At 47.8% G+C, this 24,095-nt stretch overlaps 1 protein-coding gene across 9 annotated transcripts in view; it reads left to right on the top strand.

The window, feature by feature from the left end:
* Positions 1–3,100: 3,100 nt before the first annotated feature.
* Positions 3,101–24,095, top strand: part of SPTAN1 (spectrin alpha, non-erythrocytic 1) — a 58,197-nt gene continuing 37,202 nt past the window's right edge. For 5 of the 9 annotated variants that reach the window (XM_052648552.1, XM_052648557.1, XM_052648558.1 and 2 more), the window contains exons 1-11: positions 3,101–3,189; positions 5,804–5,937; positions 13,753–13,992; positions 14,995–15,120; positions 18,815–18,955; positions 19,143–19,289; positions 20,606–20,739; positions 20,906–21,050; positions 21,133–21,287; positions 21,986–22,121; positions 23,491–23,592. In XM_052648552.1, coding sequence (XP_052504512.1) covers positions 5,905–5,937; positions 13,753–13,992; positions 14,995–15,120; positions 18,815–18,955; positions 19,143–19,289; positions 20,606–20,739; positions 20,906–21,050; positions 21,133–21,287; positions 21,986–22,121; positions 23,491–23,592 — 1,359 coding nt within the window. In that variant the 5' untranslated portion in view covers positions 3,101–3,189; positions 5,804–5,904. Of the gene's footprint in view, positions 3,190–3,291; positions 3,303–5,803; positions 5,938–12,954; positions 13,011–13,752; positions 13,993–14,994; positions 15,121–18,814; positions 18,956–19,142; positions 19,290–20,605; positions 20,740–20,905; positions 21,051–21,132; positions 21,288–21,985; positions 22,122–23,490; positions 23,593–24,095 lie in introns of those variants that run through there. The other 4 variants (XM_052648560.1, XM_052648553.1, XM_052648555.1 and 1 more) reach the window with 4 other exon arrangements.

Here is a 24,095-nt window from a genome sequence, read left to right on the forward strand (position 1 = left end):
CTCTAGCACACAGGCTTAAAAGTTGTGGCCCACTGGCTTAGTTACTCCATGGCATATGAGATCTGATCAGGGTATAGAACCTGTCTCCTGCATTGGCAGGTGGATTCTCTACCACTGAGCCACCAGGGAAGCCCCTAAAATGAAATTATCTTAAAACATCATTACAGTTAGTATGTTTCCCAATAGTTGACCTCTTGAATGACATGAAAAGGTTTTGAGACTATATAAACGCCTAAGGGCACATATCAGTTCAGTTCAGTCGTTCAGTCATGTCCGACTCTGCGACCCCATCTTCCAGGCTTCCCTGTCCATCACCAACTCCCAGAGCTTGCTCAAACTCATGTCCATCGAGTCAGTGATGCCATCCAACCATCTCGTCCTCTGTCGTCCCATTCTCCTCCCACCTTCAATCTTTCCCAGCATCAGGGTCTTTCCAAATGAGTCAGTTCTTCAAATGAGGTGGCCAAAGGATTGGAGTTTCAGCTTCAGCGTCAGTCCTTCCAGTGAATGTTCAGGACTGATTCCCTTTAGGATGGACTGGTTGGATCTCCTTGCAGTCCAAGGGACTCTCAAGAGTCTTCTCCAACACTACAGTTCAAAAGCATCAAAAGGGCACATATCACACCTTCCTAAAACTGCTAGAATAGAAAAAGGAGCTTGGAGGAGTGCCCCCATGGCAAACTGGTTAGGATTCTGGGCTTTCACCGCTGTGGCCCGGGGTCAATCCCTGGTCCCTGGTCGTGGAACTGAGATCCCACAAGTTGTGCAGTGCAGTAAAAACAAAAAGAAAACAGGAAAGAAAGAAAAAGGAGTTTGGATTCGGTCATCCCCCACTCTCCTCTCACTGACTTTTCAAGAGGCTGGGATGGACATGACTGGATTGGTTACAGACTGGATTGGTTACAGAGCTGCTCTGCTGTTCTTTTAGTTTTGTTCTGAATGAGCGTCTCTCAGAAAACAAAGAGGGCCAGTATCTGCTTTATCATCTCCCTCCCCACACCTAGCAGAGTGTTAGGCATGTGGGGAAACTGGTGGGAGGTGAGGGAGGCAGACAATGGAACCCCAGCTTTTTCAACTTGTTTCCAGAGCCAGTGCCAGATGCCGACCAGGGCAGATGAGTTGGGTGGGCACTGCAGAAGGCTGGAGAGACTGGGTTTTGGCCATGGCTCAGATCAGACAAAGGATCAAAGGGAAAGATTTTCGTTTCTGTATCAAGCTCTCTCTGAAGGTCTCAAATCTGTTTTGCATCTGGTAAATGCAGCCAAACCCCCCTATCACTAAGAAGCCAGAATGATTTAAAAGAAAAATCCTTCGTTATTTTTTTTTTTTTTACAGCTTCTGTCCATGGCCTTGAGACTGGTTCTTTGCTGGAGCAGGAGGTCTTGGGAATTTTGGAGAGCCATGATTGTGTTAGCCATTTTGCACCCAGACCTGAATACTCAATTAAACATTTTGCTGCTACCCACTGGAGGAAAGGCCTTGGACGCCATCAGCTGTTCCCAGAAATGCACACCCCAGGGAGGAGTTACCCGGGCCTGTTTTCTCTGCATGGAGGATTGCAGGAAATGCCTCTCATCCTCCTACGTTTTTCCTCCAGATTCTGTAAAGCCACTTTTGAGGTGTGGCCACTCCTTTTCTTTTCTCTGAGGGAATAAGGGAGTTTTTCTTCATGATCAGGGCTCAAGCCAGAGCAGCTTAGAAACTTGATTGCAAATCCCAGTTACAGGGAAGAAGCCAAAACTACTGAGGACCAAGAAGGTCAGGGTTGGGCCCTGGGCCCAAGTCCTGCTGCAATGCCTACTGCCTTTATATTTATTTAAAGGGGACGGTGCTTGGTAACCAGCAGGCGGAGGCCTTCCTGAGTTGCAGAGCTCCTGGTCTGCCTGACTGCACAGGAATGATCTGGGTGTTACTCGCTATGGCTGAGGCCCAGCTGTCGCCAGGAATGGGGGTGGGGAAAGGGCTTCCTAATCGAGGGCTTCTAGCTACAGAGCCAGGCCCTTAAACTGCTAAGACTGTAAGGAACAGAAATTCCAGAAATCCTCTGTTTCTCTTTTCGGCATCCTAGCATCCACCATCACAATGCCTCCCTTTCCTATGGCAAAGCACACTGTTTAAGAAGGTTCTGACTGCCCAGATTCAAATCCTTGCTTTTCCTCTTGCTAGCTGCCTGACCCAGGGCAAGAGACCCAGCTTCCATATCAGACTGCTCTTTTGTAAAATGAGGAAATAATATTTGAATCATAAAATTATTGCAAAAACATTTTTTAAAAAGGTAACACACTTGAAATGGTCAGCATAGTGCCTGGTACATGAAGGAAAGTCAACTGTGGCAAGAAGAGTCTTAACGTCTTTGTAAATAGAACTAATGCATCCTATTCTACTGGCGAACTGTCAGAAAGCTCGATGTAAGAATATAAAAAGTCGTTAACTCTTCAAATCTCAGAATGACGGATGTAAACTGCATCCTTGCCCCAACCTCACCAGAGAGAAAGCTGACTTGAGTCCCGGGCACAAGCCTCCTAGGGAAAGGGCACAGGAAGAAGAGAAGCACACGAGTGATCTCACCCTTTGGGACTGGGTGTTTTTCCGGCTGGGGCGCGCAGCATCCCCAGGCCGACTGCAGCAATGGCCCTGCCCCGCCCTTCACTGCAGTCCTGGAAGGGCTCCCAGGGGCGGAGGGGTGGGGGTGCAGAAGATTTTCTGCAGGGCGGGGAGGGGCAGGTCTGGAGGATCCTAGCTGCGGGGAGGGCGGTGCGGCTGGAGCATCTCCACCATCCCGGGCGGAGGCAGCGACCTCCACTGCACCATCAACCCCCACCCGTGGCGCGCGCGCTCCTTGCCCATCCTCCCGCCGCCCTGCATCGCCGCTTCGGCTACGTCCGGGTGCGCTCGGCCCTTTCCGCCGGGTGATCGGGCGGCGAGCAGGCGGGAGCTCCGCCCCATTTGCTCCGCCGGCGCTGCCCGCCCCCCGCCCCTCGCGCCGTGCTGGGGCGCTTCCCCCGCGCTCGCGCCCGCCCGCCGCCGGAACGCGCGCGGCCGCCTATAAAAGGGGCGGGGCGCGCGCGTCGCCGCCACTACCCGCTGCGGAAGGGAACGGAGAGGAGCGGAGGCCGCCGAGCCCCGTCAGTTCCCTCAGCACCCCCGCCCCCGGCCCGACGCACCCACTGCCCTCACCCCCAGGAGCCGGTGAGAGAGGGGAGCGGGCGAACTCGGGGCGGGAGCGGGGCCCGAGGGCGGCCAACCCCTGAGGGGGGGAGCCGGACAGCCCCTGAGGCGGGGCGGGGCCGGCCCGCGGACAGGTGAGCCTGGCGGGCCTCGCAGCTCTCAAGTGTGGGGCGGGGAGCCGAGCGAGCCGGCGGCGACCGGCTGGCGGCGCGTGGGCTGCGAAGGCGCCTGGGGGCCGAGTCTGGGCGCCGGCCGCTGGAATGTCATTGACTGGGAGGAGGGGGCGGCGAGGCCGCCGAGTCCCTCCCCCCCGCACCCTACCCCACCCCACCCCCGCCCGGCAAGCCTGACTGCGGCCCCGCCCGGCCCCATCCGGTAGTCGCAGGTGGGGCGGGGGCTGTGGCCCCGATCGTTTCGTTTCTCCCATCTTCCTCCCGTCAGAACGCTCCCCCCACCCCCACCGCCCCCAGTCCCTTCCCTTGGTTGGGAGCGACCTCAGCAGCTCATTTTCCCAGCTCTCCGCCAGCAATGCCGACCCAGCCCTGGAAGGAGGAAAAGCTGGGAGTAAAGGGCTCTTTGACCTTAATTTCATCCTCTGTGGCGGTTCTTTGGCCTTCTGTGGACGCCGAAGGGTCCAGGACTGGCCATCTCCGTTTCTTTCCTGTAATAAACATATCTTCCTTCCCCAACTGGAATTTGCATGAGGATAGTAGGAAAATGCGGCGCTTGACTTTGTATGAGACCCAAATCAAATAACTTAAAAGCTTTAAGAGTTCTCCGCGCACCCCCCCCCCCCCCGCCTCGTGCCGACAGACCAAGTCTTTTGAGTCGAGGACATAATATTATTTGTATAAAATTCTGCAGCCTTGCCAGTGTTGAATGACAGAGCAGCCTTTTGTTTGAAAGACGTCCCTGCGAATTTGGTTTAGACGCTTCCCAAAGAAAATTGCTTTGAAAAGTCTCTTTGATGTACTGGGATAGAATGTATTTTAAACAAAGGGCTTGTTAAAGTTAAGGGTTGAATGTGTTTTAAATTAAAAGCTTAAATGGCTCAGAAAGCTGGGTTGAAATGGTGCAACACCTTGTCAAATCTCTTTTATATAATAGATCCTAAACTACGTAGGCTCTTTGTTCTGTCTTCCTCATGTTATTTTAGAAGAACTTAAAATGATGGCTGTCATGGAAGAAGAGAAGAGAGAGCATATGAAATATTTTCATAATGTGTTGAGAAATGGCGTCGTCATAGCAATTGGACTTTGCTAAAACAGAATGTATCAAAGATGGAAGGGTGGGGGTGTCTGCAGCCAGGAAACAGAAAATCTGAAGAACAGCAGTGGGAACACTCAGCTGTATGAAACCATGGAGCCAAGGTTCCAGCTCATCAGACTAGTCATGTATTTTCCCTTTTGTTTGCAGCTAATGTCAGCTTTTTGAAAGGTCAGGTTGAAGTCCAAGTTTTGGAAATGTGCTGCAGGAAAGACCTCTGCAGGAAATTAGCTATAAGCCTTTTTTAGTAACTGGGCCAATATTACTCCCAGGGACCTTCAAAGTGTGTTAGCTGTTATCCAGGGACCTAGCTGGAGAGCCGGTGGGTTCGCTCTCTGCTGGGCAGGTGTGAGGCATGCCTGCAGTGAACCATCAGCCGGGTAACATTCTCTGATATGGTTTTGGTCTTTGGCAGGGTGTTTATAGTAATCTAATAATTAGAGAAACCTGATACGTCACAGGCTCCGAATATGAGCTTGTCAAGCAATCTGATGAGCAAGTTTAGATGGGGAGGGCTGGTTTTTAAGTATATCTTTTGGTTCCCTGGGCTAGAATTTCCTCTGCTCTTCCTTTACCTGCCTTCTTCCCTTTGTGGGGGCTGCCGACTGCAGGTGCTGAGAAGTGGGTGTCAGGAATAGTCCACAGTCCTGGCATTGCTGAACCTGCGCTAAGGACAGTGGGCGTGAGGCCGGCCTTGTAATCTATCCTCCGTGGGCTATGCGAGGACTCTGCTAGTCATGCGCCGGGTCTGCTGCGGTCCATCAGCTGTGGTCAGAGTAGGTAGCAGAATGCAGCGTCCTGATGGCAAATGCTGACTCCAGGAATGCGGGGGAGGCATGCAGAGTGAGCACTTGGGGGGCCAGTGGACCCAAACAGCTGCACTTGTACCTCCCTTCCGCTTGTACCTCTTTTGCATGTTCCTTTCAAAGGGGCTTTGAACAGGAAATAGTGTTCTGTGAAGGAGGTGTCCCAGTAAACTAGGCCCAGGTTAGATCTCTGTAGCTTGAGTTCTTTCTCGTTTCTGATGATTTCACAAAGTTACACTGTTTTGTGACTGAATGGAAAGGAATACAGAAATCACCTAGTACTGGCAATCCCAGCTCATTTATCGGGATGTGGGTTGGGCAGGAGGGCATGTCTAGTGTTAAAAAGGATATTCAGTAGTATTCAGGATTATTTGAAAAGGGGGGAGACTGAGACCCAGAAGAGGGTATGACTTGGCCAAGGCAGCACCTCTGCTAATACCAGGGAACCTTGGTTCTTTCTCACGTTTTAAGTCCCTAGTGGGATTTAGAAGCTCTGTAGAATGAAAAGGGCGCTGGGAGAATATCTGAAATTTGATTTGTACCTGTATTCATGTATCTTTCAGGATCTGTGTTCTTCGTTTTGAAATCACTGTGTTCAGTTTGCCCTTAGAAGCTTGTTATCTTGCTCTCCCTGCTCCCTCTTTAGACACCACATTCTTCCATCATGCTGTCATCGTTTCGTAAACGCAGAGTCCAGGTATTTGAGCAGCATGCAGGAGATGTGTTACTTTTACGGTTTGGCCTGGCTTGCAGTGAAGACCATATGTCGCAAAGGTTGAATGATCCTAAGGAGGGGGGGTGGGAAATCCCTGCCTGCATGACCTTTCTGTTAAGCACATTGCATAGGGTATGGGCTTTTGTTTTTTTCCTCTGGTGTTACTTGAACAAAAGTCTTAGTAGATTTATTCTCAAATTTGCAAAGCTTTTTGGTTTTTTACCTTCCTCTTATTAAGGCATGAATATATTAATTTCTTACCACCCTACTGGTGTTTGCATGTAGTGTTTGCTAATTTTTTTAAAATTTTAATTACGGTTACTTGGTTTTTAAGAACCAAGGGACTAAACACATTACCTTAGATATTTAGAAAGTATAATCTGAAAACATGTAAAAATAGTGTTTTTCAGTTTGACAAATATTGTAAACTTGGGTTTGTTCCCTGTTTCCACTGACTTTTTTTTTTTTTGCCACAATTCTTACAATGAAATGGAGCTTGCATTATCGTGTTTAAAAAACTCACTATATATGTTTTTATACACATACAGTACTTGAGTGTTTGCTAAATTGGACCTTTTTCCAAAAGAAAAATGCTTAAAATTAGTGTCTTGATATCCCATAAGCAGAACTCTAAACTGTGCAAATTTCCTGTGATTATGGGTGATAAATCCAAGGCAAGCCCTTTTATAAATCAGACTGGATAATTAAGCAAGGTTTATAAAAATGGGCACATGATACCTTTTTCATATTTTGAATCTCAGTAACAGTATTTTGCACTTAAATACCTCTCATCTGAATTTTACAGGTTATAAAAGGTAAGTAGCAGCGAGGTAGTGTTTGAGGCATTCAGGAGTAAGTTTTCTCAACCATGTTTCTGGATTTTGATGCAGTGCAGTATGAATGAATCTTTTGCTGCTTTAAGCTTAATCCTTGCTCACCTCTGCAGAATCCTTCTAACAAGTTCAAATGAATTAACCAAGCTGAACGCTGACGTGCAGATCTACAATCCTGATTGGAATGTGGTTTAAGCAAAAATATTTCCGGCTTTACCATGGTTGAAATTCTTAAGTTATGTACTAGTTACCTCTCTGCTTACCCTCAGGCCTACCACTAAAATCTGTAGCTGAGCTGGTTTTGAGTCAGTTCACTTAATCTGAGAATCAATTAACATCAAATTTTATGGGTGCTGGCCCTAATTAATTTTTGGTGCTTTGTTCTGGGGGAGCCCTTCCACGTCCATGGATGCCGTTCTCCTGCTCTGGAAATGTGCTGGCTTTCTAAGCCAGGGAGAAAGGGCATTGTTGTTTCTGCACCTTTGGGGTCTGACTAAGCAACAAACACAAAACCGATGGACGCTTCCTCTGATCTTCTGCTCTGGGTGATGTTTATGAATTTTTCTGTAGAGCCAAATGATCTCATCCTGTTAGTCCCGAAAACCCCTTTGCCTGCACACACACAAAAAACAACAGTGTGTCTGGTGCCCTGTCTGGGGTCTGAATTCATTCTGCAGTGGTCAAATGCCCTTGCCCTCACGGCAAGCTCAGCTGGCTAAGATGTTCAGTTCGCTAAGATGTCCGCAGTCCCCGCCCTGTTTCCAAATAGTGACTCCTCTGGCCTTGGACACAATTGTATTCTCTTCTGAGGTTCCATAGAGAAACTCTCCTGACTGGATTCTTCCACTCTGTGAAATCCGCGTGAAGGTGTCCTAAGCTGCTCTTTCACTGCAGGTGCCCGGTGTGCAGGGTTCAAAGCGTTTGACCTTTGGTTTGAGAGTCTCTGCAGTCTTCTCCGTTGCTTAACAGTATCCTCTCCCACTCCTACTCCCCACTCTCCAGGGACAGACCCCTCCCTTCACATCGTGGTTTTGTAGCCTCTGTGGATTAGGGTAAGGCTTTACAGAATTCCCTAGGTACCAAAGAGTGCCTCAAATAGCTGTCTGTGGGTGATCATCAGGAAGACAAAGATAGGAATTAATGGCCAGCTTCTTTCGTAGGAATCATTTCCAGTTGATAATGTGTATTAAGTTGGTGTTGGTTATGAGGAATCCTTCTCATGCATGGCTTTGAACTGAACTAGAACTTTCTAGCCAAGATTCACATCTTTAGACACCCCCTTTCTTCCCAGAGATATAGCAGTGTTGTACAAATGTTGACAAGTCCTTTTTATTTATTACAGTAGAGGACATAGTTGTAATTCCTGTGTTATCCCCTGTGCTCAATTCACATTACTTGCTGAATGATGCAGCTAACACTCTTGCCGCATTGCAGCATTTAAAAATAGCCAGTCTTCTCTAATAATTAGTTGCCAAAATCTGAGCCTTTTTCCTTCAGTTACCTTAAAAGGGAAGCTGTCCTTACACAGAGAATACATCCAGCCATTCACTTCCCCTCCTTCATTCTCCACAAACATAGACCTGATTGACAAAATCAGAGTCCTTCTGGTGCTTTGAGATAAGCAGTTGATCAGTGTCCTGGAATTTGGCTCCTTTGTGGGTTTTAGGCAGTTAGTGGAGTCTGTAGATAGGTCTGTATGGTTGGAGATTGGCTTGTGTGTGTGTGTTTTAATGGCACATTTCCCAAAGTCTTCCTTTCTAGCTCTCCAAAGGTGTTAATCCCATTAAGGCTGGGAGCAGCTCAGAGCTTTCTCTGTGGAGCCATCTTATCAGCTGCGGATTTCTGGCTCGGGGTGGAGTCCTCGCAGTGTGCGCAGCACCCTGGTGGAAAATCCACCAACCCTCAGAGTTTGGGGCCAGAGGCCCTGGTGCCTTGGAGTGGCAATAGTTTGTTGTCGATACGAAATTTGTTCTGGTGTTCAGTATAGTCTGTGGAAATGGCCCTCTTAGGAGCCAGAGAAACTGGAACTTGTATAGGGACAGCTCCCTGTCAGGCGAAGGGATAGCAGGAGCCGCCGCGAGCCTGTCTTTGGGGTCTGGTGTGATTACAGCAGAGGCCGAGCGCGGCTGGCTTGCAGATGCCCGGCTGCCTTGGAGACTTGGCAGAGCTCCCGCCTCCTGACGTCAGCTGATCTACTGCAGGAAAGAAAAGTCCATTATTGCCTGCCCAGAGCACTTGGTATAGAATTGACTTGTTCTACTTCACTGGGGTGACAAAGAGGGCCTTTTAGGTTGGTTAATTTCAGCAGGGCCTCGCTGGACTGTCTCCCTGGATTGGTAGGGTCAGATGGGCAGGTGGAACCCCCGCAGAGGGGCTTGCTCAGGGGGACCCTTTGCAGCATTATGATGGGCATTCTTTTATTCATCATAAGGGCTGCTTCCAAATGTGATCAGAGATTTCCACAACAACTAAAGGAAGTGCAGTGAACCCTCTGATAAGGGGCGGCAGAACAAACTCCAGAGACTGGGACGTCTTGCAGAAAGGCACCGCAGTGGAGCGAGCTGTTGTCGCGGGTATAGCTGACTGTACATGCCTTGGAAAGTTATAACCGAACAAAGTAGACGCACAGTTTTCCCGCTGTTTCTCCGTCTTAACTGTTTCCGGAGACATGAGAACAGAGCAAGTATATAAATTATTCTTAACCCTAATTGTTTACTAACTTCAAGAAGACTCAGCCTTGAGACTTTGCTGGCAGTCCAGTGGTTAAGATTTCACCTTCCAGTACAGGGGGTGCAGGTCAGGGAGCTAGGATCCCACATACCTCGTGGCCAAAAAAAAAGCATAAAACAAGCAATTTTGTAACAAATTCAGTAAAGACATTAAAACTGGTCCACATTAAAAAAAAAAATTTAAAGGAAGGCTCAATCTCAAACAAAGTAATTTTGATTTTTTTATAAAATAATTCATATATCCTCCTTCCTTTTTCCTCCCCTCAGGTGGGGATGGACAAGATAAGCGGTAGTAAAAGGAATTAAAAAGTAACGGCATCAGCTCCGATCACGTTAGAATCCCTGTTTCTAGCATGCTGTTCTGGGAACCAGAGCATCCTGGGTCACCCTAGCTCCACCACTTGCTTATTAGATAACCTTCTTTCTCCTGATCACTTAATAGTGAAGTGACAGCCGCCTCTTTATTTCCAAGTTCAGCGTGTAATTGACTTTCTAAATAGGTGTCGCGTTCTGTGGTCAGAGAGGAAGAGAAGATCTTTTTAAAAATATTTCCTTAGGAACTCTAAATTCCCCAGTTCTTGTGGTTAGTCGCTCAGTCATGTCCAACTCTTTGTGAACCCGTGGGCTGCAGCCCGCTAGGCTCCTCTGTCCATGGGGATTCTCCAGGCAAGAATGCTATGGTGGGTTGCCATGCCCTCCTCCAGGGGATCTTCCCAACCCAGGGATCGAACCCAGGTCTCCGGCACTGCAGGCATATTCTTTACCATCTGAGCCACCAGGGAATTCCCTAGAGAACTTAACCAAAACACAAAGGGAAAACAGTAACCACATGGCAGAATGGGACGTGGTGATGCTCTAAGGGCGGGGGAGAGGGAGTGAGGGCGTCTGCTTCAGGAGAGGATGAGGCACCTGCCTCAGGCTTGGAGGGGTTAATACCATTCATGGTATTAACTGATCAGGTTGGGAGTGGGGAGGAGAGAACATTTGAGAGGGAGCTTTCTGATCAGGGCGTCTTCCCTGATGGCTCAGGTGGTAAAGCAATGCTGGAGACCTGGGTTCAATCCCTGGGTTGGGAAGATCTCCTGGAGAAGGAAATGGCAACCCACTCCAGTACTCTAGCCTGGAGAATCCCATGGACGGAGGAGCCTGGTAGGCTACAGTCCATGGGGTCGCAAACAGTCGGACACGACTGAGCGACTTCACTTCCACTTTCTGGTCAGGGAAGTGGACCCGCCCGGGGTTGATGAGGGAGTCTGATGCGAGATCTGCCTGGAGCAGAAAACACAGGTGAATGAGTGAAGTGTTTATGTTCTACTAAATGTGGCGGACAGGGTAGTGATTCTTGTCAAGATCCTTGTCGGAAGTCAGCCTTCTCCCAAAGAAGCTGCTAATCTAGGGCTGCAGCGTGAGCGAGAACCACCCTGTTCTGAACAGATGTTTAGTTTGCCCAGACCACCCTCAGTTTTTGGTATGAAGGACTCTTGAAGCCTGTTTTCAGAATAGAAACTACTGTTTCAGACATGGGCTATCTATTCATGATACAGAACTGTGCCTTTAAAAAAATTTTTTTAATTAAACTTTATTTTGTATTGGGGTGTAGCCAGTTAACAAATGTAGTGATAGTTTCAGGTGAACAGTGAAGGGACTCAGCCATACACGTGTCCATTCTCCCCCAAACCCCCCTCCCATCCAGGCTGCCACATTACGTTGAGCAGAGTTCCCTTACCATACAGCAAGTCCTTGTTGGTTATCCATTTTAAGTATAGCACAGTGTACACGTCCATCCGAAACTCCTTAACTCTCCCTTTCCCCAACCTCTCCCACCAGCAACCAGATGCTCAAAACTGTGCCTTCTTGAACCAGATTTCCTAAGGTCTCATCCTGCCAAGGTAAAGAGTGCAGCCGTCCTGGGTGTGGGCCGCCCAAACTCAGTAATTCAGGTCTGGTCATTAGATTGGCACCCCGTGGTGTAGCTTCAGTCAGCACGTTCTAGCAGTCACAGAATCTAGCTGTTAAAACTTGGACAATGTGGAAAATGAAACCCAGGTGGACTACTGAGCTCTCTCTTTACCTTCACCAGTGAACTCGGGGCTGCCGCTCCGGGAGCACTCAGCAAACATTTGTTCATGACCTCTGTCTGCTAGGAATCAGGACACAACATATATTGCGTAGCTCAGTCTTAATTACACCGTGGGAAGTATGTGCAAGTGCCGTGTAGATCTACAGAGAAGTGTGATTAAGTCCGAGAAGAAGGGAGGGAAGAAGCAAGTGCAGCTTCGTAAGGAGGCGAGATCCTGCAGTTCCTCATTTCAGCTCGTACCGACCTGAAGGGAGTTATCTGGACAGAGGAAAGACAGAACATTCTGGCAAAGGAAGCCTGAGCAACCAGCCTGGAGTCTTTAGAGAGGATAATGTGTTTGGGAGGAGGGTATTTCTCTGTGCCAAGACGGAGGGCGGGGGCCGTGAGTGAGACCTACCAGTCAGGTGTGTTGGGCCAGGTTGGAAGGTCCAGCTAAAGTTTAAGATGGGTTCTTTCCTCTCTGAGACGGAGCCAGGAAAGGTTTCAAAACGTGGAAGTGACATGACAAAGAATCTGTTTCTCTTCACAGTCAAATAAATAAATTGGACTTTGTGGTAGGAAAATAACAACAAAAATAACTGGCTGCTCTGTGGAGAGGAACTTGGAAGGAATGGTGAGTGATAGGGCTGAAGTGCCGTCGTATTCTTTTCCCTCAGAAGACAGGTCTCCTCACAAAAAGATAGTCCTCAGAGTTGGCTGGGTGCATGCCTGTGCTTTTCTCGAAACCTCTTGAAGCTGCTTTAATCTCTTAAGAGCTGGAAACTGCCCAGAGCTCAGCAGTGCTGTTTAGCTCCCAGCTGGTGGGGGCAGGGAGTGGAAGCACAGAGGGGCCTCAATACCTAATCCTTGACCCACTAATCCTTTCCTGTTGGCTGGGCGAGGCAAACAGGATCACGGGAAGAGCTCTCAAATGTTTCTCAGGCAGCACAATTTTTCTGCCTTGTGTAAGTTATGTAAAAACAACTGGAGAGACCATAAAGCTTAACTGGTCTTTTTTTGTTTGTTTTAACACCCAAGTCACAGACTCTTCTCTGTAGAATGTAAAGTTAGAAGGGTCTTGGGACCATCTCACTATCACCTGGCGTTTTTCGTCATCCTGGGAAATTGGGCTCAAGGCGGAAGGCCGCTCAGGCGGGGTCACGTGTTACTGACAGGCATTGCTCATTGTTGTTAGTCTCCACCTGTTTCCTACTGGGCGTCCTTCCTTGGTTAGAGGATAAAATGGCTTATTCCTGAGATGAGCAGTTACTGTTTTCTGCCACAAATAGGTCAGGTTTTCTTTTTGACATTAAAGTTTGGTGAAACTGTCTGGAAATCCGAGTTTATAAAGTTGAGGTGGATTGAGTGCTGTGGGGAAGTACCACCTAGTCACTTGGCCTGAGTTTGTGGTTAACTGGAGCAGGTAAGAGTCAGGTAGGACAAATTTTTCATCTTATCTTTCTTGTTTTTAATATGTACTGTGATTTTTAATTGTGTGCACTCAGAGGAAGTAAAGCCCATTCATTGCCCAGGCTCTTGGCACCCCTAGGAAGACTTGTAGGATTGATTTTTATGCGGTAACTGAGAAATCCACTACTTTAGGTAAATTCTCTTGCTTTGTGATCGTAAAGACTCAGTTACTTGATTTTTTTAAGGGAACTTATTGTTTTATTTTTTAACACCGAAAAAAGACTGTTACTTTATAATCATTTCCCTTTTCTTCACTGAGTAACAGGCTGAGATGGAGAAAGATGGAAAAGCTGAGTTAATAGTAAATGTTCTCTAATCTCCACACCATGAAATGCACAGGCCAGATGAAAGGACTGTTGAGTGAATTTCTCAGTAATTCTTTGAGCTCCGAAGTTGGTGTTCCCTTTGAATTCTCGAAGCTCTGTAGAACTGACAGCACAGATCATAGTTCTCTCCTTCACATCTCTCACCTGGTCTCTTTGCAGTGCTGGTGAGGTGTCCTCTGAGGCACCACCTGGGCACCTGTTCTTTACGAAGCATGGGGTCTGGGCTTCACCATTAAATCCTGAGACGTGACGGCCTGCAGTTCATTATCTGCTCAGGCCCTCAGAATTCTTTATTTCCTTCCAAGAGGCTAATTCCATTAAATCTCCATTCAGTCTATTTTGGTGTCTTGCACTTACCTCAGGGCTTGCTACCTTTTCAGAAAATGGACCCAAGCGGGGTCAAAGTGCTGGAGACAGCCGAGGACATCCAGGAGAGGCGGCAGCAGGTCCTGGACAGATACCACCGCTTCAAGGAGCTCTCGACCCTGAGGCGCCAGAAGCTTGAAGACTCCTACCGATTCCAGTTTTTCCAAAGAGATGCTGAGGAGCTGGAGAAATGGATTCAGGAAAAGCTTCAGATTGCCTCGGATGAGAATTACAAAGACCCAACCAACCTGCAGGTGCGTCTGAGATGGGAGCTCAAATGTCATTACTCAGAATTTGTACAAAGATAGGTACTGAGTTATGACCTTGAGAGACTGAGTGGCAGGGAGAATGTAGGCCAGACATCAGGAAGGACTGACTCACGATTCTGGAAAGCCCTTAGTGATTGTATCAGTGAGCATGAATGTGGAATCCTGCAGGTTCTAATTTCTCTTGTGGGGATGCTTTAAGCTGATGGTTCTCAGTCCACTGCTTGGCAACCATTGGTGATCCTTCAGTTTTTTTAGGAAAGATCTGGGTTGATCTCTTGGAGTATGTGTTTTGAGACAGGTATGCTAACTCACAGTGTTGTTGCTGGTGAAAATTTATAAAGCTATTTTTTAAAAAAAGACAAAGCCTTTCTTCTCGTTGATTTTGGTGAGAGACTCCTTTTTAGTAAGTGGCGCAGTGATTGTGCCCATGGTTCTTTTATTATGCCAGAGTCATCTGAGAAGAGAAAATGATGAACACTGGTGAAGGGGCAGGCCCTGCCCAGCTCTGCATGTGATTAAACAGAGGTACTGAGAAATGGAATGTAGTGAATCAAGTCAGTCAAAGAGTATGGCTTCTAAAACAAGCTAAAAAAAAAAAAGTGTCATGTAATGAATGAATGTGAGTGGGTTAGTCAAGGATAAACACTACATGCCAAGAAAAAGCTCTCAGTATGGTTCTGTACTTCTGAGAGGGATTGGATGTCGTAAAGGCTAGTTTCCTGATAGAGAAGCAAATGAGGATATTCTGTAGCATCTTGCTGTCTGCCAAGTTGCGGTCCTCAGTGCCAGGCTTCAGGGGGCAGGTGTAGATGCAGGCGGAGCTTTTGAGTCATTGAGGTGGCAGGGGGATGGGTGGGATGCTGAGTGAGGGTCCGTTGTGAGAGGAAGTGGGATGCAGGAGGGGGGGAACAATCGGGGGTGTGGGGGCTGGGGAGCAGAAGGGTGTGCCGAAGGGCAGGTATGGCTCACTTCACGATCCACCGGCAGGGCAAGCTGCAGAAGCATCAAGCCTTCGAAGCCGAGGTGCAGGCCAACTCGGGTGCCATCGTGAAGCTGGATGAGACCGGTAACCTGATGATCTCAGAAGGGCACTTCGCGTCCGAAACCATCCGGGTGAGTTGGGGCCCTGCTGGCGTGATGGCCTGCCTCTGTCTGGCTGGTGGATGGGTGCGGGTTAATGCTTACCCGTGTGTTTGGGTTCCTGAGGAGATAGATTTTCCTAGTTTGTTAAAGGAATTTGTGAAGTACCCTAATGGAGCTCCCCGTAGCCTGCCTTTGTAATACAGAGACTCAGTGTGCCTGTAAACAAGCATGCACGTACTCGGTGAGGAAGTTAATGTTCTCCGTATAGAGCAAACAAGGATGCAGTTAGACTGTGAAGAAGAGTGATGACTGGATAGAAGAACATATTGGTGAATTTAGGGATTAGGACACAAAGATGAGTAGGACCAATCACAGACACCACCAGGTTCTGTGTCAGGAAGCTTGCTCTCTGGATCTTGCTGCCTTGCCCCAGGAGGGTTTACTGAGGGCTGGTCAGCAAGCCTGTTAAAGGTCCGGCTGTGAGGAGCGACCTCACGGTGTGCTACTTGTTGGTCGGTCACCCTGGCTGTGTAACTGACTATGAAGCAGGTGTCCTCAGACTCTCTGTCTGACTTGTTTGGGTGCCATTCTTTGGGTTTGGGGCCATGATTGGTTTTTCTCTGTTTGTTTTGACCTTTCCAGTGCCAAGGTATTAAGGGAAGACAAGGCTCTTTAGGGCGAGGTATGCAGACTTCGTTTCTCGTGACTGGATGCTCTCTTCTGTCTTTGATTTCTTTCTTATCTATGTGTTTTGTTCTTTATTATCCAAAGTCTCTTTCCATTGAGGGACCAGCCTTTTCAGTCCTTGATGTGTCGAGGCAGTGCCAAAGACTGAGATGGAAGCTACATTCTTCAGCCCCAGCTAGAAATGTTCCTTCCTCCGCAGTTCCCTGAGTGAGATCCATGGTGGAACATCCACAGGGACGTCATTCCCTTAGGATCTCGTCTAGTGGTTTTTAGCAGTAAATACTTATTGTGTCTCTTGCGCTCATATACTCTGCAGTCTCGTATTGAAGACTTGCAGTTAGCCTTATATTGTTAATAATAAACTGTTAACTAGGAATGATTGTAAATGGGAAGTAAAAGTAAATTCTAAATGCCATATGATCAATCATTTAATTACTACATTCAATCCATTTGGGCAGTGTAATACATGTCTCTGCAATTAAATACAAAGACAGGACTTCCCTAGTGGTCCAGTGGTCAAGACTGCTCTTCCACTTCAGGGGGCCACGGGTTCAGTCCTTGGTTGGGGAACTAAGGTCCTGCATGCCACATGGCACAGCCAAAAATATTAGAGATATATCTGCCCATTTCCCCACTCTGTGTATAGTCTTACCGTAAATGAAATCAGCCAGAGTGAATGGGGCTGCTCTGGGCTAGTTTAACCAGGTTACAGACAGGGAATGTGAGTTACAGATCACGTGTTTGGCTTCAGTAATCAGTCCGGGGGCAGAAGACCCAGAGCTCCCTTCAGTCCCCTCTTCTCTCTTAAGACATCTTACTAAAGCAGCATTAGAAAGCACTAGCTACTCTTTGTTGAGAAGCCGTGAGCAGCCATTTAGATGCAAACACGTCACCAGGACTTTTATATCCGTTATCTCTAATCTTCATGGGAAGCTTGCAAGGGAACCATAGCCTAGAAGGGTAGGAACAGAGGCTTAGAAGTTTGAGTGACTTGCCCAGATTCCCACAGCCAGTAGGTGACAGAGCCAGTGTTTCAATCTACTCCTTTCTCCAGTCACAATTACTCTCTTTGTTTTCCCAGCCCATGTTTCACTCCTGACTGCCCCTCAGAGCTGCTCCTGCTTGCTCAGGCCTCTGTTGAGAAACCCACCTGAGTCAGCCAGGAATTCCACTCCACCCCGCCAGCTGTCTGCGTGTTTCCCCAGTGCACCTGCCGCCCTGCCCACTCACGCACTCATGCGCCAGTAAGCTTCTGAAACTGGCCTCTGTCAGACCTGTGGCGTTGAAACGATGAGACGCACGGCAGTGGGGAAGCTGCTCAGTCCTGAAACAGGCCTGGCCCCGGTTCTCCCTGGAGGGTGTGGCAGCGAGAGATGTGAGGGACTGACAGCTGACTTGTAGGGAAGGATTTTTGGAGCCTTCTGTGACCCCATTTTGAGTGAAGTGAGTGTTTCCTGGGTGGTCCAGTGATTAAGACTCCACGCTTCCACTACTGAGGGCACAGGTTCAGTTCCTGGTTGGGGAACTAAGATCCCACATGCCATGCAGTGAGGCCCAAAGTTAATGAAGAGATTTTTTTTTTCCCCTGAGTAAAAGGTTCTCATAGAAGCCTGATGTTCATGCTCCCAGATCCCAGGGTCATCCCACTTGGTAATTGGTCTGGCCCGCTAACTCAGCAGCCTAGTTTGGGCAGTCAGTGTTAACACAGAGGAAGGTGGGTGGTGTGTGAAGGACCCTGTCCTGGATAACCTGTCTGTCACCGGTTTAGACTTTCACACCATACCGGACGGCATGGCGCCCCATAGTGACCGCCACGCACATTGGCTCCCACATCCGAGTAGGTGGATATGGACTTGCTGTTGGTTGCCTTTCCCCTGCTTGTCTGGGAATGCCCGTCACTTCCTTCGCATTGGTGGACTCCGGTTTAACCATCGGCGATGAAAGTGACTGTCGTGGTGGAAGTTGAATTGTGCGAGCATTTATTTTCCTCCCACTGTTTTCTCCTTTCAAGTGAACCACCCGAACTTGTTTCTAAGAGAATCCACCCACGCTGACTCGCCTGTGGCTTTCACTCTTTCAGTTTGTGGGGAGTGGCGTCTCGACGATGGGTGGACCCCAGGCTTCTCTCCTGGTGGAGGGTGTGTGTGTGTGTCATTTGTTTCTGTCTGTGTGACCCAGAAACTCCCAGTATCTTGGGTAGGCATAATCAACACCCTGAAATTGGATTAGAATGCCAGAACACATCACCTAAGCATGAACTGATGATAATTGCCCCAGTTCCCGACGAGTCCTGCTGTGTTATGAGAACCCAAGATGCTGGGAAGGGACTGCTTGGACCTGTGGCTGCCACCTGGGTGTAGCTTGCTGTCAGCCTTTCTTGGGATGAACTGTGTACCGCACACTGTAGCTTCTCATAGAAGCACCAAAACAACTTAGGCCATGAATCCTCTTTGAATGTTGACTGTGTTTGAGGATGCCATCTTTTTTCCTTTGTACTAAGGTTTTCCTCTTCACTTGTGCCTTGTAATTATTTCTTTACATGTATGATGCCTCCAGGACCTCTTATTCTTTCCATTTTACCTCTGTGAATTCAGGACACACCCTTCAGTGATTCCTGCTGCTGTTCCTCGATGACACCTCATCTTTCCCTCCCAAATCTTCTGACCTAGAAATCCCACCTTCATAGCTTAACAATTAATAAGAACTAAAAAGATTACCTAAAGACTTACCAATAATATATCAATAATAATTGGTAATTATAAGATAATAGTAAGTTCTTTGGAGTAAACTAGAATACATATACTTACAAAAGGTCAGTTGTTTGGTAGGTCAACTTTAAGACCTACCAAAACACTGTGAAGTGTACGTGTTTACATCTTCTTATTTCAATTTACCATTTCCCTTCAGTGTAGGCATTATCTTGAAAAAGACTGGTTCAGAGCTCTGGGAGGTGTCTAGCTGTTTGGAGCCCCGTGGAGGAGCCAGGTCCCCCAGACGTGGCTCTCATGTGGGGGTTGTTGGGCTCTTTAACCTCCAGACTCGTCTGATGGAGCTGCACCGCCAGTGGGAATTGCTTCTGGAGAAGATGCGGGAGAAAGGCATCAAGCTGCTGCAGGCCCAGAAGCTGGTGCAGTACCTGCGGGAGTGTGAGGACGTGATGGACTGGATCAATGACAAGGTATGTTAGAGCAGGAGGGAGACGCCATGACCCTGACCTCCTAACCAGGAGAGAGCACACAGTAAACTAACTGCTCGTCCCCTGAAGTGGCTGCGGCCCCTCCGGCATCCGTTTTGTGATGGGTTTTGGGAGCCACTGTGCCCGACTGTGTCTTGGTGACTCTGGCTCTGCTGTGGTCCCCAAACAGGAAGCCATTGTGACATCTGAGGAGCTGGGCCAGGACCTGGAGCACGTGGAGGTGTTACAGAAGAAATTCGAAGAGTTTCAGACAGACATGGCTGCCCACGAAGAGAGGGTCAATGAAGTGAACCAGTTTGCTGCCAAGCTCATTCAGGTAAATAGGGAAGTGCTGTGTGTTCTCATAGCAGCGTTATGGTAACTGCCTTTACGTTAACATTAATGTGATACAACTTCATTAATTTTTCCAGAAGGAAAATTTTGATTAGGTGCCTGATTTCTGGGTGAGCAGGTTTTGATAAAGCATGTCTGAGTCCTGTTTAGATCTCAGTAAGGCAGCAGTATTGCTCACTCCTACATTAGAAAACACTTTTCAACTTGTGACTGTGGGCAGGAAGGGCAGAGTTCATTTGATCTCTTCCTCCACCCATTTTCAGGTAGGGCTTGGTGAAGCTTTTATGGACTGTTGAAGTTGGGCGTCAGGGTTTCTCAGACTAGGGTGTGGTGGCGAAAGTTGCAGAGGGTTGGCAGGAGTCCACCGCCACCTCAGTGCTCTTCTTGAATCGGAGCTTCCCTGGACTCCTGCGAGGGGGGAGCCCTGTAATGAAACAAGGCTCTCCCCTGGGAGCTCTGCAGCCAGAGGGGAGTGGGACTGCCTATCGCTGCTGCTTTATCATTGCCCGCCCTGCAGGGCTCCGGAGATGTTCAGTACAGTGACCGCAGGAGTTTTTGCTTTAGGGAACACTTGATTTGGGGGTGGGGGTGGGGGTGCAAACTTTAAACCTGTAGATCCTTCAGGACTGGCATTTGTTTCCTCTTGGCTCAGTGATGAAAGGAGAACCAGCATTCCTAAGACATAACCTTGCCTTCCACATGACAGGATCATGGGATCCTCAGGATCCTGTGCCATCGCCAGGTCGTGCCAAGGAGAGCAGGCGGGCCAAACCCCAGATCCCACAGCGGGTCCCACCACCCAGGAGTGCTTTGCCTTATCACTTGACTTGTTATTTAAACAAGACAAAAGGTGGTTAGTGAGCAAGGAGACTTTGAAAGGAGTGTCTCCAGTGTGAAGTCAGGAACAGATCTGAAAGCCATGTTTCTGGGCAGGCATGCTTCTCGGTAGCCTCATGACGCCGGACACCCTGAACTTGGAGCAGACGGGCGAGCAGTTGTTCATGAGGCGCCCACACAGTTGCCACTGCAGGGTGTCAGTGCACAGGCTGTGACAGATGTCCAGAACTGCTCTGGAGAAGCACCACATGGCTCCTGGGCTCAGACAAGGGCTGTCCCCTTTCTATAGAACAAGAAATGAAGCTCCTGTGGAAGGAGCTTCCCTCCATTCCACACAAAAAGCCAGTGATTCTTCAGAACAGTCAGCTTTGCTGAGGCAGACGTCAGGGAGCCAAGGCCAGGTGAGCAGTGATGGGGCCATAGGTGCGGGTCTGAGTGTCGTGTCTGCCCTTCCTGACTCAGGAGCAGCACCCTGAGGAGGAGCTGATCAAGACAAAGCAGGACGAGGTGAATGCGGCCTGGCAGCGGCTGAAGGGCCTAGCCCTCCAGCGGCAGGGGAAGCTGTTCGGGGCAGCTGAGGTCCAACGCTTTAACAGGTACCAACCCAAGGGGGCTCGCGGGAATGGGATCTCCCGGCCAGGTGTGGTGAAGCCTACGGGGAGTTGAAGAGCATGTAGGGCTGACTGGGTCTCGGCCCTGTGTGGCATCCCGGTCCTGGATGGATGACGTAGCTACAGACAAACGGGTGCCTCTGTGTTGTAGGGATGTGGACGAGACCATTAGCTGGATTAAGGAGAAGGAACAGTTAATGGCCTCTGATGACTTTGGCCGGGACCTGGCCAGTGTCCAGGCTCTACTACGGAAACACGAGGGTTTGGAGAGAGATCTTGCTGCCTTGGAGGACAAGGTGGGTTTGAAAGGCAGCTGATTCTGTGAGTAAGTTACTCGCCAGGGTCGGGAGAGCAGCCCTGATGAGCTTGTCTCTCCAGGTCAAAGCCCTGTGTGCCGAGGCTGACCGCCTGCAGCAGTCCCACCCTCTGAGTGCCACCCAGATCCAAGTGAAGCGAGAGGAGCTGATCACCAACTGGGAGCAGATCCGCACCCTGGCCGCGGAGAGACATGCACGTCTCAACGATTCCTACAGGTAGAAGTGCTCCTCCAGGGCTGCACAGCCTGTACCGTGAAGCTTTTGTTTTAGAGTTGAGGTCAGAATTGATGGTTAGTTCTCGGTAGCAAGGAGAACGTGTTACAGCGTTGGTATAGCTTCATAGCTTTCTTCTAGTAAGAAGATGCAGAAGACTTCTTCTTATTGTATTTGTTATATATTTCCTTGTTGTATATTAATGTATTTCTATATTATATTTAGAGACTTGACAACTTTGTAGTGTTTGTATATGCATGCACAGTATTGATAACTTTATAAATGTCTTTTTTCCAGCCTATATCACTTTGTTAGAACCAATATAAATGGAAATACCTGTTAGCAATAAGTATTTAGCAATCTGAGCACCGTGTAAAATATTCTGTTAAAATTGAGTAAATCAGGAATTGAAAGGGAAATAGTATTTCTTACTAGTAACTGGGAATTGAATTTGGGAATGACAAGGAAGTTGAACATAAGAGACAAGCTCAAGGAATTATAGTGATGGACAGAGCCTAAATTTTGAAGGATTGATTTCAGTTGTCTTGGTAGTCTAGATTGGAAGAGTCCTCCCTTTCCCAAGGCTAGAGTTTGTATGGCTTGTTAGACTCTTGCGGACATAGAATTTGGAGGTCTGGGGTGACATCTTCCACCCAGGGCCTCCCCTAGAGACCTCTGCTTATGGACTTTTGGTTTCCCAGGCTTCAGCGCTTCCTTGCTGACTTCCGAGACCTCACCAGCTGGGTCACTGAGATGAAAGCCCTCATCAATGCAGACGAACTTGCCAACGATGTTGCCGGGGCCGAAGCCCTGCTGGATAGGCATCAGGAGCACAAGGTAGGGTTTCCAGGATCTTCCAGAAGTAAAGCTGTGGGTTAATAGTGCGTGGCTGTAGCTCTGTCACTTCCAGCCTGGAGTGGCTGAAACCTTGCTCACAGGTGGCTCTCACCATGGGGATGGGGCTGGTTTTGCCTTTGGAGTCTTGCTTTTTCTGCTTCTAATAGATGGTTACTCTCTTGATATGAAACTCATTTAACCGTGATTCATAAAAGCGAAGGGCCAAGTTCTAACAGGGCTGAGATGCTGCTGCTTTGCGTGTGTATCCTGTGCCATCTTGGAAAATCTTTATAAGCTAAACTTCATGGTTGATTTGGGTAAATCTAAACTCTTTCTCCAAAGTATGTCCATGGGAAATTAGTTTTATGAGATCTTAACAGGCTTTATACCTTAAGAAAAGGGTTTTCTGTGGCTAAGTAATTCTGGAAAACACTGTTAAGGTTTAAAAAATCATTGCTATAAATCTTCTGAGGTGCTAGAAATAAAAAATCAATATACAAAAGTCATACAGCCCCCTGTGGACTAGCAACAGTTAAAAGTGTAATTTTTAAAAATACTAATTTGTCACGTGAGAAAATATAAAGTACTTGGGAAACTAACAAAAGCTGTTTAAGACGCCTGTGGAGAAAGCTGCACAGTTTTGAGGAAAGGGGAGAGACAGAATAAAGGGATGGGCATGGATGGAATGATTGCTTGTAAAGGTGCAAATTCTCCCCAAGATGTATACATTCAATGCAGTTCCAGGCAGAAGCCCAGAGGCCTTTGTTTCTGATATGAAACATGCTGATTTTAAAATAAAATTGGAAGGGATTTCCCTGGTGGTCCAGTGGCTAAGATTTTGCACTCCCAATGCAGGGGGCCCATATTCAATCCTTGGTCAGGGAACTAGATCCTACATGCCACAGCTAAGAGTACACATACCACAACCAAGAACTGGTAGAGCCACATAAATAAATAAATGTGAAAGTAATTTAATTTGGAAGAAAAACAATTAAAACCAGCTGAGACAATTATGAAGAACAGGGGAGGGACTCTTCCTACCGGGTATTATAAAATCATAAGTTTATCTGGCACAGAGACCTGAAATAGACCAGTGGAACAGACGATGGAGAGCTCGGGCCCTGTAGATAACGTGGACACTTGGTGGTTTGACAGATGACATGAAAAGCCAGTAGGAAACGGACTTCTTAGTAAGCGATACTCTCCGGTTTGGTTCCCTGGGCTGATACTAGCAAACCTGGCATATCTTTGCTTTGTTCCTCATTCTAGTTGTGATATTCCTGATTTGAATGGTTATACAAAATTCAACAACTTACTCTTTGTTACAAAGTGCTGGACATAAATTGTCCTTTTTTTTCCCCCCCATTAGGGTGAAATTGACGCTCATGAAGATAGCTTTAAATCTGCAGATGAGTCTGGACAGGCCCTGCTTGCAGCTGGTCACTATGCCTCAGATGAAGTGAGGGAGAAGGTATGAGAGGAGAAAGGGTCTTTTAATAAAAGTCTCTGGAAACTGTTATCCGTCCTTAAATATCCAGATGTTGCGTTCACCATAGTGTCAGAGAAAACTTAACGCAGGAGATTCCACCTGGAAGTTAGGAAGCAGCAAAAACTTCCAGAGATTTAAGAAGGAGGTGCACGGCGATTGAGTAGAGAAAGCTCCAGGATGCGGGCCACATGCAGCATATTTCCTACGGAATGGGGACTTTGCAGAGAGCTGACTCCTGCATTAGTAGCTGGAGCTGAGAGGAAACATTCTTACTAAATTATGTATGTGTGTATATAATTCCAGAGTTTCAAAGTATCTTTGTAAAGGTGCCTGAGGCACATCAGATAATGATTTTTATGTTTTTAATACTATATAGACCAGGAAGAGACATTTTAAAGACACACTTTATTGTCGTTAACTTTACAGCCTTCAAATTAAGTCTTAGGCTTTGATGGATCTAATGAGTGTGTTCTGAGGAGAACCCA

This window comes from Budorcas taxicolor, chromosome 11, assembly GCF_023091745.1.
Source record: "Budorcas taxicolor isolate Tak-1 chromosome 11, Takin1.1, whole genome shotgun sequence".
In the NCBI taxonomy this organism is placed as follows: Eukaryota; Metazoa; Chordata; class Mammalia; order Artiodactyla; family Bovidae; genus Budorcas; species Budorcas taxicolor.